This window comes from Vicia villosa, linkage group LG7 (assembly GCF_029867415.1).
Source record: "Vicia villosa cultivar HV-30 ecotype Madison, WI linkage group LG7, Vvil1.0, whole genome shotgun sequence".
Taxonomy (NCBI): Eukaryota; Viridiplantae; Streptophyta; class Magnoliopsida; order Fabales; family Fabaceae; genus Vicia; species Vicia villosa.
This window is the reverse complement of record NC_081186.1, coordinates 73,232,502-73,246,202: the sequence shown is the minus strand read 5'-3', so window position 1 is coordinate 73,246,202 and position 13,701 is coordinate 73,232,502. Positions and strand designations below refer to the sequence as shown.

General features: G+C 35.9%; 1 protein-coding gene across 1 annotated transcript; it reads left to right on the top strand.

The window, feature by feature from the left end:
- The first annotated feature begins 10,503 nt into the window (after nt 1–10,503).
- On the top strand, nt 10,504–11,649 carry LOC131619330 (uncharacterized). Its single transcript, XM_058890438.1, has one exon. It carries the CDS (start codon nt 10,504–10,506, stop codon nt 11,647–11,649), a length of 1,146 nt encoding a protein of 381 aa, XP_058746421.1.
- Nucleotides 11,650–13,701: the final 2,052 nt, after the last annotated feature.

Genomic DNA, 13,701 nt, shown 5'->3' with positions numbered 1-13,701 from the left:
TCGTCCGACTATGGAATACGAGGAAAATTTTAATCTGATTGGTGACATGGTTGAGGATGCTTTCGGTGTGAACGTGACCTATGATCAACCTGAAGATTTTGATGGGGAAGAGTTGCCGAATGAGGAAGCACAAAGATTTTATCAGTTGTTAAATGAGATGAATATACCGTTGTTTGAGGGGTCGTCAGATTCAAAGTTATCAATGTGTGTGAGATTATTGGCTGCCAAGGCAAATTGGAATGTCCCTGATAGGTGTTTGGAATTCTTCATAAAAATGATGTTGGACTCAACTGCAACGAAAGACAACTTGCCTAAAACTTTTTATGAAGCAAAGAAGTTAGTGTCGAGGTTGGGTTTAAGTGCAAGAAAAATTGATTGTTGCACTAATGGTTGCATGTTGTTTTATGACAATGAGTTTGGTACTAATGATGGATTGTTGGAGGAATGTAAGTTCTGTGAAAGTCCAAGATATCAAGTCCAAAGTAAAGCCATTAACCGTCAACAAACACGTGTAGCAGTGAGGTCCATGTTTTATCTCCCGATTATACCAAGGTTAAAAAGAATGTTTGCTTCAATGCATAGTGCAAGTCATATGACGTGGCATCATACAAACAAAACAATTCCAGGCACTATGCTACATCCATCTGATGGCGAGGCATGGAAGCACTTTGATCGGATGCATCCTGATTTTGCCGCAGAACCTAGAAATGTCAGGCTGGGATTATGCTCTGATGGATTTACTCCGTATGTCCAAGGGTCGGGAACTGCATATTCTTGTTGGCCAGTTATTGTAACCCCTTACAACCTCCCTCCCGAGATGTGCATGACAAAACCATACATGTTTCTGACATGTATCATTCCAGGCCCGTCGAGTCCAAAAGCTGGAATTGATGTCTACTTACAACCTTTAATTGATGATTTGAAAAGGTTGTGGATTGGAGAATGCACTTATGATATATCCCGTAAACAAAATTTTACTTTGCGAGCTGCCTTAATGTGGACAATTAATGACTTTCCAGCATATGGCATGTTGTCTGGTTGGGGTACGCATGGAAAAATGGGTTGTCCGCATTGCATGGAACACACTAAGGCTTTTACGTTGGATAAAGGGAAAAAGAGCTCGTGGTTTGACTGTCACCGCCGATTTCTACCAAGAAATCATACCTATAGAAAAAACAAGACGGATTTCAAAAAAGACGAAGTGGTAAGAGATCATCCTCCACCTCGATTGTCACCAGGTGCTGTATGGGAACAAGTTTGTGATTTTCCAAAATTCACAGATATTGGTAAAGCATTTAGAATTCCAGGATACGGGGTCGACCACAATTGGACAAAAAGAAGTATATTTTGGGACCTCCCATATTGGAAAGATAATTTGTTGCGCCATAATCTTGATGTTATGCATATTGAGAAGAATTTTTTTGATAAGGTATTTAACACAGTGATGAATGTTAAAGACAAAACAAAAGATAATGAGAAGGCTAGACAAGACATGGAAAAGTGGTGTAATCGAAAAGAGTTGGAGTTGAAGCGTCAACCGAATGGAAATTTTTTAAAACCCAAGGCTTGTTACACTCTGACTTCACAAGAAGCTAAAGCGGTTTGTCAATGGTTAAAGGAATTGAGGATGCCTGATGGGTATTCTTCAAATTTAGCAAGGTGTGCCGATGCTAACACTGGGAAGTTGCATGGTATGAAAAGTCATGATTGCCACATTTTTATGGAACAATTGCTACCAATTGCGTTTGGCTCTCTACCCAAACATGTGATTAACCCACTAACAGAAATTAGTCATTTCTTTAGAGATATTTGTGCTTCAACTTTAAGAGTGGACGACATCATTAAGTTGGACCAAAATATTCCAGTCATTCTCTGTAAGTTGGAACAAATATTTCCGCCTGGTTTTTTTGACTCCATGGAACATCTACCTGTGCATCTTGCATATGAAGCTTATCTTGGAGGACCTGTTCATTATAGGTGCATGTATCCCTTTGAAAGGTTTATGGGTGATTCTAAGCGGTCAGTGAAAAATAAAGCTAGGGTTGAAGGGTCAATATGTGCACATTACTTGCATCGGGAGACAACACATTTTTGCAGTCATTATTTCAACAACTTGGTGTTAACTCCAAGAATCAAAAGGAATCCGGTAAATGTTAATGAGAGAAGTCAATTCACATTATCAGTCTTCGGGCTTCCAGGCCGTCCATCTGGAAAGAAGGTTGTTCATTGGTTGACCCAACAAGAAATGCAATCTGCACATGTTCATGTCTTGATCAACTGCGTTGAAGTTAAACCATATCTTGAGTAAGTATACCCAACTATTTTATTTTATTTATAGTGTGAAAATAACCTTGAAACTTATAGTGTTTTTTTTTAGGGAATTCAACAACTTCTATTTGCAAAGTACCGGTGTACAATCAACATCCAGTGTCATTCATGATCAATTTCCAATATGGTTCAAACATAGATTGTCAGGCATTGTTACACCGACTCCAGAAATACTCCATTTGAGAAGTTTATCTGAAGGCCCTAATCGAAGCGCAAACGAATGGCACACGTATTTCGTGAACGGATATAAATTTCACACTGAGACTTGGACTGAAGGGAAAAAACAAAAAACAGTGGTGTATTTGTAAAAGGAGTTACTGATGGGGGTGAAGATGACTTCTATGGCTTTGTTAAACATATCTACGAGTTGGAATACAATTACTTGGACTCCGAAAATAAAGTTGTCTTATTTTATTGTGAATGGTATGATCCAACTAGAGGCACAAAGATAGACAAGACATATGGTACTGTTGAGATTCAAATGGGCCGAAGGTACAAACAGTATGACCCTTTCATAATGTCACATGTTGTTAGGCAAGTTTATTATGTTCCTTATCCTTCATTTGTGCCACGTAAACGAGGCTGTTGTGTTGTAATTAAAACAAAACCATTGGCCCATATTGAAAGTGGCGATCTAGTGGAAGATCTTCCTTTCCAAGTTGATGAAGTTGGACCAATTAATGAGGTGATTGCAGTTGAACAAATTACAAGTTTGTCTGATACAACAGTTGAGGGGTATGAAGTTGAGGCGTCTATATTGTTGGTTGAAGATAATATCGACGGAGAGCATGATGAGAATGTCACATCAGATGACGAGAATGATATGGATGAAGAGCATGATGATAATGATAATGATATGGATGAAGAGCATGATGATAATGATAATGATAATGATGTATATTAATGAGAACATGTGTTTGTAATTATACTAATGAACCATCCATTGAATGTTTTAATGAAGATATATATATTAATGAAAATGTGTGGTTTGAATATTTATATATTTGATTAATTGTGTATTCTATATAAATAGGTAAAATGCGACCCCAATCTGAGAAGACTAAAGGTAAACGTCCGAGGGTAGTGGTATGCGGGGCACTTCAGACGCCAGTATCTTCCCGCCCACAGACTCAGCCAGACCGCATGTCTTTGGCCAGCACTCAGCCTCTTATGCCATTACTCTCCTCTCCATCTTTTATTAGCCCACCCAGTTATTCATTTCAGCATACTGGGGGACCTAGCTATCCATTCCAGCAGACTGGGGGACCTAGCTTTCCATTCCAGCAGACTGGGAGACCTAGCTTTCCATTCCAGCAGACTGGGGGAGCTAGCTTTCCATTCCAGCAGACTGGGGGACCTAGTTATTCGTACCAGCAGAGTGCTGGACCTAGCTTTCCACCACAGGTCCCCCCAGGTTTCCAGCAGACAGGGGGATCTCGCACCACACATCTGACACAGGTGCCCTCATCCTTCCAGCAGACAGGGGGATCACGTACCTCACCTATACCTCCAGGCGGGGATGATCATGTGGAGGTAGATCAGGATGATATTGAGCAGGATGAGGATGATGTTTTGTTGGATGGCGATAATCTTCAGGGGGACGATAATCCGGATGAGATTCAAATCGTCGATGGCAGATATTATATTACGCCTGTTGGACATAAGTAAGTATCTTATTTAAAATTTTTTAATTAATATAAATTTTTTTATTAATATAAATTTATATTTAACGCATGCTAATTCAAATTATTGTTGTTTAGTTTTACTCCGAGTCGGACAGCTGCAAAGTGTGTGAGCTATGTGATTCAGCAAATGTATAAAGATGCTTGGACGAGATTTGGAGAAGTTCCAAATAAGGATGATTGGTTTCAAAAATTTAAGGTATAATTAATTTGTTTTTGAATTATTATTTATTTAAAAAAAATATTATAATTTTCTAACTGTTTATCTTAATGTCAACAGGAAAAGTGCACATGGGATGTTTTGAGCGAGAAGGCTGTTAAGAAAGTCTTTTTTACTAGGGCATCAAAAAGACTTTCTGACACCTTACGACGTGTTAGAAAGCGTTGGGAACGTGATAGTATTTATCCCGCTTGGGTGGGCAAAGACACTCTTGATAAACTTCTGGTCTATTGGGATTCACCTCAATTTAAAGCTAAATCTGAAAGTGGTGCCTCGACAAATCAACAAGATAATGATGAAGATTTAAACCTTGATGATTTTCCCGATCCAGGAGATACTTAATTTATTATGTAATATTAATTATATTTTACTTTTAGTTTTAATTTTAATTTTAATGTATGAAACATATTAAATTTTAATTGATGTATGATGAATTTTAATTTATATTTTGTTTATTACTTATATTTTAAATTTTATTATATTATTCAATAAATATATTTTATTAATATTAATATTCAAATTATTTATTAATTATATTTTATATTTTATTATATTAATTATAAATCATTATTAATAATAAAAACCTTTTTTAATAATAATAATTAAATTTTTTTTATTAAAAAGAATTATGCTTTGTGGCTTGATAAACATGTCACTATATTTGTGACATGCTTACCACGTCGCTAGATGCATATTAAAAAAAAAAGTTTGTTTTGTAGTGGCATGTTTCCCACGTCACTAATCAGTGTCATGAAAAACACGCCACAAACTTTCTCCGTTTCTTGTGTCATCCCTGCAAACCTGCAGCATGTCTGCTGTGCCAGAAGTATGAGTTGGATTGTGTGTAGGATATAGCGACGTGAATTACATGTCACTGAATAGTGACGTGAATGCCATGACACTACAAGTTTACCACCTCTCCCCCTGCGACGTTTTCTTTCACGTCGCAAATTATGTGTGGTGACATGATGTTCCTTTTTGTGGCGTGGGAATCACGTCGCTGGAGAGAACATTTTTTGTAGTGTTTATTCTCACATTCTCATATAAATATGGCATTCTCATATGATATGCCCTCATATATATATATATATATATATATATATATATATATATATATATATATATGCTGAAATATATTAATTGATTGTTGAAATATATATTTTCTTTTATTAATTGTCGAAACTGATTGTACATCAAAATATTGACATTAATGAACAAAAATAACTAATTGTGTATCTGAATAAACTGGCAAAACCTTCTATTTTGAAATATAGAGTTTGTTTTTGTTATGAAAACAATAAGACATAAATTGTTTGTATAAACTTTCTATTTATAAATAATTTTATGTTATTATATTATATCCATTTGTATATTATTAATTATATTAAATATTATGTTATTAAATAGAACTAATTTTTCTTTATAAGTAAAAGATAGTGACTTTCTACGAGAATTTTAATGTAAGGATATTACTACACCTTAATACACATTGATTGTTTTTAAATAAATAAAAAAATGAATTTCTGTTGGGATTTAAATTGGCTGTCATTTCCACTAAATAATTGAAATTTAATTGCTTATAATAACTGAATAGAAACAAATATTGTAATAATGGTGATTTATTTAATTATTTTAAGATTTTAAAAAGTCAATATTTGGACTATATGTTTTTTTTCATTATTATATTATAATATTATAATGACAATATATTTAATCATATGCGTCATAAGTATTTGAGTTTAAGCTTACAATAATTTTGCCATTAATATTTTATTTTTTAATACCCACAAATGATTTATAACTCATTATTATTATTTTTTTTAGAATGAATGTCGGCACTTGCACCACTAATGAAGATATATGCCTCGTTGATAGTGCAACTACTCACTTTATTTTCAAAGATAAAAAATATTTCTCTTACTTAGTAAAGCGAAAAACTGATGTCAACGCTATATCTGGCACCTCAAAAATAATTGAAGGCTCCGGAAGAGCCGAAGTATTGTTAAGTGGAGGAACAATATTACAAATTGAAAATGCACTATATTCCTCTAAATCTAATAGAAACTTATTAAGTTTCAAAGATATTCGCCTAAATGGCTACCATATTGAAACAAAAGATGATGGAGGTATTGAATATCTTTGTATTACACAACAGAAGTTGGAAAGAAAATGTGCAACGGAAAAGCTACCGACTTTTTCCTCAGGCTTGTACTACACTTATATTAGTATAATTGAAACGCATGCCATTGTAAACCAAAAGTTTACAAATAACAATAAATTTGTAATTTGACAGGATCGGTTGGGCCATCCCGGTTATATAATGATGTAAAAAATAATTGAAAATTCATTCGGTCATCAATTAATGAGTCGGGAAATTATTCAATCAAATCAGTTCTCATGCAACTCTTGCTCGCAAGGGAAGTTGATAATTCGGCCATCACCAACAAAAATTGAAAATGAATCTATCAGTTTTTTAGAGCGTATACATGGTGATATTTGTGGGCCAATACACCCATCATGTGGACCATTTAGATATTTTATGGTTTTAGTGGATGCATCAACTAGATGATCACATGTTTGTTTGTTGTCAACTCGCAACCAGGCGTTTGCGAGATTGCTAGCTCAACTAATTCGAATAAGAGCTCATTTTCCCGATTATCCTGTCAAGAAAATACGTCTTGATAATGCTGTCGAATTTTCATCTCAAGCATTTAATGAGTATTGTATGTCTATTGGAGTTGATATTGAACACCCAGTAGCATATGTTCATACACAAAATGGACTTGCAGAATCATTTATTAAACGTATAAAATTAATTGCAAGACCACTTATTATGAGATGCAAACCCCCCGTTTCTGCTTGGGGACATGCAATTTTGCATGCTGCAACTTTGATTCGTATCTGGCCAACGAGTTACCGCACCTCTTCCCCTTTAGAATTAGTTTTTGGTAAAGAACCTAATATTTCTCATCTAAGAATTTTTGGGTGTGCGGTGTATGTCCCAATCTCTCTACCACAACACACTAAGATGGGTCCTCAAAGGAGGATGGTAATATATGTTGGATACGAATCTCCGTCTATTATAAAGTACCTTGAACCAACAACAGGAGATTTATTCACTGCTCGTTTTGCTGATTGTCATTTTGATGAATCAAATTTTCCAACATTAGGGGGAGAGAATAAGAAGTTGGAAAAAGAGATCAGTTGGAATGAATTATTATCTCATCTTGATCCTCGAACAAAACAATGTGAACTAGAAGTTCAAAAGATAATTCATTTGCAAACCTTAGCAAATCAAATACCAAATGCATTAACTGATTCAAAAGGTGTGACTAAATCATATATACCAGCTGCAAATGCTCCAATAAAACTGGATATCCCTGTTGGACAATCTAATGAGTCTCAACCACGCCTGAAGCGTGGCAGACCAATCGGTTCCAAAGATAAAAATCCTCGAACAAGAAAGGGAGCTAAGAATAAAGATGGCCCAAGTGGGGATATAGAAAATCTAAAAGAGTCTTTAGACATAATAAACATTTCATCTCCAGAAGAGATTGATCAGGTACCTGAAATTGATGAAAACAAAGAGATCTCGATAAATTATGTCCAAAATGGAATACAATGGAACCGACATGAAGTCGACATTGATGATATTTTTTCGTACAATATAGCGCTAAATATGATAAATGACAAAGAGGATCATGAACCAACGTCTATTAAAAATTGTAGACAAAGTGAGGCTTGGCCAAAATGGAAAGATGCAACTGAAGCAGAATTGAACTCACTCTAAAAAAGACAAGTTTTTGGACCTGTAGTGCGAACACCTCAAGGTGTGAATCCAGTTGGATACAAATGGGTTTTTGTGCAAAAGCGAAATGAAAATAATAAAATTGTGAGATACAAAGCTCGACTTGTTTCTCAAGGATTTTCGCAAAGACCTGGAATTGACTTTGATGAGACATACTCACCTGTAATGGATGCAAGCACTTTTCGATATTTAATAAGCCTTGTAGCACATGAAGGGCTTAATTTGCACATGATGGATGTTGTAACAGCTTATCTGTATGGTTCACTTGATAGTGAAATTTACATGAAACTCCCTGAAGGGTTCAATATACGAAGTGCACATAATTCTGAATCTCGAGAAAGCTACTCCATAAAATTGAACAAATCTCTCTAAGGGCTAAAACTATCTGGATGCATGTGGTATAACCGTCTTAGTGAATACTTACTTAGAGAGGGATATAAAAATAACTCAATTTGTCCTTGTATTTTTATAAAAAGATCAGGAAAAGAATTTGCAATAATAGCTGTCTATGTTGATGACATAAATATTATTGGAACTCCTGAAGAGCTTCCAAAAGCTATGAATTCTTTAAAGAAAGAGTTTGAGATGAAGGACCTAGGAAAGGCAAAATTATGTCTAGGTTTACAAATTGAGCATTTGGACAAAAGAATACATGTACATTAAGAATGCTATATAGAAAAAGTGTTAAAACGCTTCTATATGGACAAATGTCACTCATTGTCTACTCCAATGGTTGTTAGATCATTAGATGTAGAGAAAGATCCTTTCAGAGAAAAGGATGAAGAATTGCTTGGTCGTGAAGTACCATATCTCAGTGCGATTGGAGCACTAATGTACCTTGCTAATTATACACGTCCTGATATATCATTTGCGGTTAATCTATTAGCAAGATACAGTTCTTCACCCACACGAAGACATTGGAACGGAATCAAACATATACTTCGTTATCTTAGAGGTACAATAGACATGGGTCTGTTTTATACCAAAGTATCAAAAATCGAATTAACAAGTTATGCAGATGCAGGTTACTTATCAGATTCTCACAATGGTAGATCGCAAACAGGTTATTTATTTACATATGGTGGTACAACTATCAGCAACTTCATCTAACCATGCAGAACTTTTAGCACTACATGAGGCAAGTCGAGAGTGCGTTTGGTTGAGATCCTTAATCCAACACGTACAAAATACTTGTGGTTTGTCTTCTGGAAACATAAATACAACGACCATATATGAAGATAATACTGCATGCATCACTCAATTGAAAGAAGGTTACATTAAAGGAGACCGAACAAAACACATCTCTCCAAAGTTCTTTTTCACTCATGATCTTCAGAAGAATGGTGATATAAACATCCAACAAATTCGTTCATGTGATAACCTTGCAGACTTTTTCACAAAGTCACTCCCAAGTAGAACTTTTAATCAACTAGTGCAAAAGATTGGTCTTCATCATCGAAGAAATGATCACTCAGCTGAGGGAGAAAAAAATTTATTTAAAAGGATATGTACTCTTTTTCCTCCACTAGATTTTTTCTCAATGGGTTTTTCTAGTAAGGTTTTAACGAGGCATATCCAAAATAAACATCCAAGGGGGAGTGTTATGAATAATTGGATGATTGTCTCCCAAGCAACTTATTCCTTATTTATAATATTGTGTATTTATTACATTATCAGTATGTTGTCCTATAAATAGGAGCAACTTCATTGTAAAAGATACACCAATGAAATAATACAAAATTGCTCTCATCTCTCTTCTCTTTTATCTTCTTATTTCATAACATATTTTATTATATTAATATTGTGTTTAGAATTATATTAATATTGTACTTAAAGTTTTTAATATTAATTATGTACTTAATATATATATATATATATATATATATATATATATATATATATATATATATATATGAGGAGGAATATATTTACTCCAAGAATAAGTGTTAGAGATTTACTCCAAATTTTAACCCTTGATTTTCATTAATCTAACGGTTTTAATTGATCATTTATTCTAATTATTTTTGAAAATATTTTTTTAATATAAATAATCAATTAAAACCGTTAGATTAATAATAACCAAGGGTTAAGATTTAGAGTAAGTCTTTAACACTTACCCATTGATTATCATTAATCTAACTGCTTTAATTATTTTTTTATATAAAAAATATTTCCAAAAATAATTAAAATGATAATTTAAAATCGTTAGATTAATGAAAATCAATGGTTAAGATTTCCAAATATATATATATATATATATATATATATATATATATATATATATATATATATATATATACAGTACTTAATATTTAATTATATTGTACTTCAAATAACACTATACAACCATTTCTTAAAAATAAAACCAAAATATTGAAGAAAAAAATTTTTAAAAAAACATTCCTTAAAGGTTTCAAATGAGGAGTGGCACTAACGTTTTTCGCTGATGCTCTACTAGGGTTAGGATGACCACAGCAAAACGGCGGGTTGGCCGGCCGAAATCTACGGCGGCGGTTCCCACTATCTCAGCGGAACAAATCAAAGCAACACCAGCAGCACAGGAACAACCAAAGATACACGGAACAACTCTGAAGGCGAAAGAAACAGTCAATGTAAAATCACCAGTGAACGAGCCAATCAATGAGAAACCTTGGGTGGAAATCATTCAGGGGAATAGAGAGCTTAACAGAGGGTTACCAGTTACCTTTGTAGCGTCGCAACTCATTGACGGAGAAGAGAAAATTATCATTGAGGAGAGTGATGTGGTAGACGAACTCTCTTACTGGGAGAATGCGGCGATTTTGTTTGCACTGGGGGAAACGTTGTCGATGCACGCAGTTAAAAATTTCATGGAGAAGACATGGAATTTTGTAGCACTACCAGAGTTATACTTCAATGAAGCGGGATACTTCATTTTACGTTTCAGGACTTGGGAGGATTTGAACAAGGTTATGGAGCAGGGGCCGTACTTTATCTTTGGTAAGCCTGTCTTTCTAAAGTACTGGTCTGTGGATTTTGAAATCAAAGCTGATTTGCTTCGTGTGCTGCCCTTATGGATTACTTTGCCAAACCTTCCTCTATATCTATGGGGGGAGAGGAGTATCTCCAAGATATCCAGCGCCATAGGGAATCCCATCACAACGGATGAATGCACTGCGAGGAAATTGAGGATATCTTATGCGAGGGTCCTGGTCGAGGTTGATATCACCAAACCGGTTAAGCAATCAGTCACCATCAGGGACCACAGTGGAAAAGAATGGGAGCAAAAGATCGAGTATGAATGGCGTCCAAAATATTGCCAAACATGCCTAAAGATTGGACACGATTGTGCCACAAGAAAGGTGAATGAGCATCCAAAACCTAAACAGAAGGTGTGGCAAGAGAAAGCTAAAGAACCTGAAACTAAAGGTGAGGATAATGGTGGTAAGGAAGCTACTCAATCTGGTCCCGTCACCCAAGCAGAAGTTTGGACTCAGGTTGGGTCAAGCAAGAATGACAAGGCTAAGAAGAAGATTGTCTTCTCTCCCCCTGAAGACTTGGTTGTTCAGAACATATTCACACCTTTTGGGATTGGAGTTAGCCTAAGAGGTGAACCAAGTAACACGAAATGATCTCAACATGGAATGTAAGGGGCATGAATAAGGAAATAAGGCTTAGAGAGGTAAGCTCCTACCTCCATAGTATGCAAGTGCCTATTATAGCTTTATTAGAGACTAGAGTTAAACAAGATAAAGCAGACAGAATTAGAACTAAATTTGGCAATAAGTGGTCCTTCACTGACAACTATTCCCATCACTACAATGGGAGGATTTGGATTATGTGGAAGACTCAAGAGATTAAAATAAAGGTGTTACAGATTGAGGAGCAGTTCATTCATATGGAGGTGATCTCTATGGACAACAAGACTCAATACTGTGCTATAATTGTTTATGCGATGAACCGAATTGAGAGAAGGAAGATCCTGTGGGAACAGATTGACAAAATTGGTGAACACATGGATAAGCCTTGGATTGTTATGGGGGATTATAACAATGTGCTTACCTGCCAGGATAGGATTGGAGGTAACCCTGTGACATTAATTGAGTATAAGAATTTGGCAGAGATGATGCAGAGGATCGGGCTTTATGAAGCTGTATCTAGAGGATGCCATTATACATGGTCAAATAAGCATCTCACTGGAACTATCTATTCCAGAATAGACAGACTTATTGGCAATGCCCTATGGTTCCAAGCTTACCAGGATGTTATTGTTGAGGTCCTCCCCCCTAGCATATCTGACCACGCCCCTATTAGGGCTAGGAGCCTATCTATACAGAGTAAAAGGAAGTACCATTTCAAGTTTATGAATTGTGTAGCTAGGAAGGAGAACTTTCAAAGCATTGTGAGGAATAGTTGGAGTATTAGTACTCAGGGTAGTCCCATGCAAAAACTGTGGGCCAAACTGAAAAGACTCCAGTTTGACCTTAGGCCTCTTCAGAGAGAATGTAGTGATATCAGGACCAAAATCCTAAAGGCCAGAGATGATCTTGAGAAAGCTCACCAGGGTCTGCAGGCTAATTTGTTTGACACTGCATCTGCAGAGTTGGTGAATCAGTGTACAAATAAACTTCTGGAGCTGAACCAGACTGAAGAGAATATTTTGAAGCAGAAAGCTAAGGTGGACTGGCCGAGACTTGGTGATGGCAATAATGCCTTTTTCCATACCTCGATCAGAGAGAGGCATAAGTACAATAGCATGAGAACCTTGACTTCATCCACAGGGGAGGTTCTAACCAATAGAGAAGATATAGTCAAGGAAGTCCTTGAGTTCTACAAGCAACTTTTGGGCAAAGCATCAAGAGAATTAACAGGGGTCGACAAGCCATGCATTATGAGAGGAAAAATTCCATCAAGAGAGGATGCTCTTAGTTTAATTGCTCCTGTGACTGAACTGGAAATCTGGGAAGCATTGAAGGGCATAGGAAACACAAAGGCTCCTGGCATTGATGGTTTCAATGGCTATTTCTTCAAGGAAACATGGAAGATTGTTAAACAGGATCTTATAGATGCAGTGCAGGATTTTTTCAAGACTGGCAATATGCACAAGGCTCTAAACTGCTCCCTCATCTCTCTTATCCCTAAGTCTAGTGCAGCTACCTATGTTAAAGATTGGAGGCCTATCTCTTGCTGCAGCACTTTCTACAAGATCATCTCTAAAATTATGACAAGGAGATTGGCTAGAGTCATTGGTTCAATAGTAAATGAAAATCAGTCTGCATTTATCCTTGGCAGGTTTATTCAGGATAACATTCTTCTGGCTTAGGAACTCATTAAAGGTTATGGAAGGAAGCAGTTGTCACCAAGATGCATGATACAGATGGACATCCAGAAAGCCTATGATACTGTGGAGTGGCCAGCTCTGTATCACATCATGTGTTCACTTGGTTTCCCCCAACTGTTTGTGGACTGGATTATGGCCTGTGTAACTACACTGGCCTATAGGTTCTCTATAAATGGTGATTATAGTGACATTGTTAAAGCCAGAAAAGGATTGAGGCAGGGAGACCCCATCTCTCCCCTGCTCTTTGTCCTCATTATGGAATATTTCTGCAGGGTACTTCAGTCCTTGAAGGACATACCTGGCTTTAAATTTCATCCTAAGTGCTCCAAGATGACAATTGTTA

Excerpts from the sequence above, each read along its gene's own strand:
- LOC131619330 (XM_058890438.1), top strand. The coding sequence starts at position 10,504 with ATGACCACAGCAAAACGGCGGGTTGGCCGGCCGAAATCTACGGCGGCG.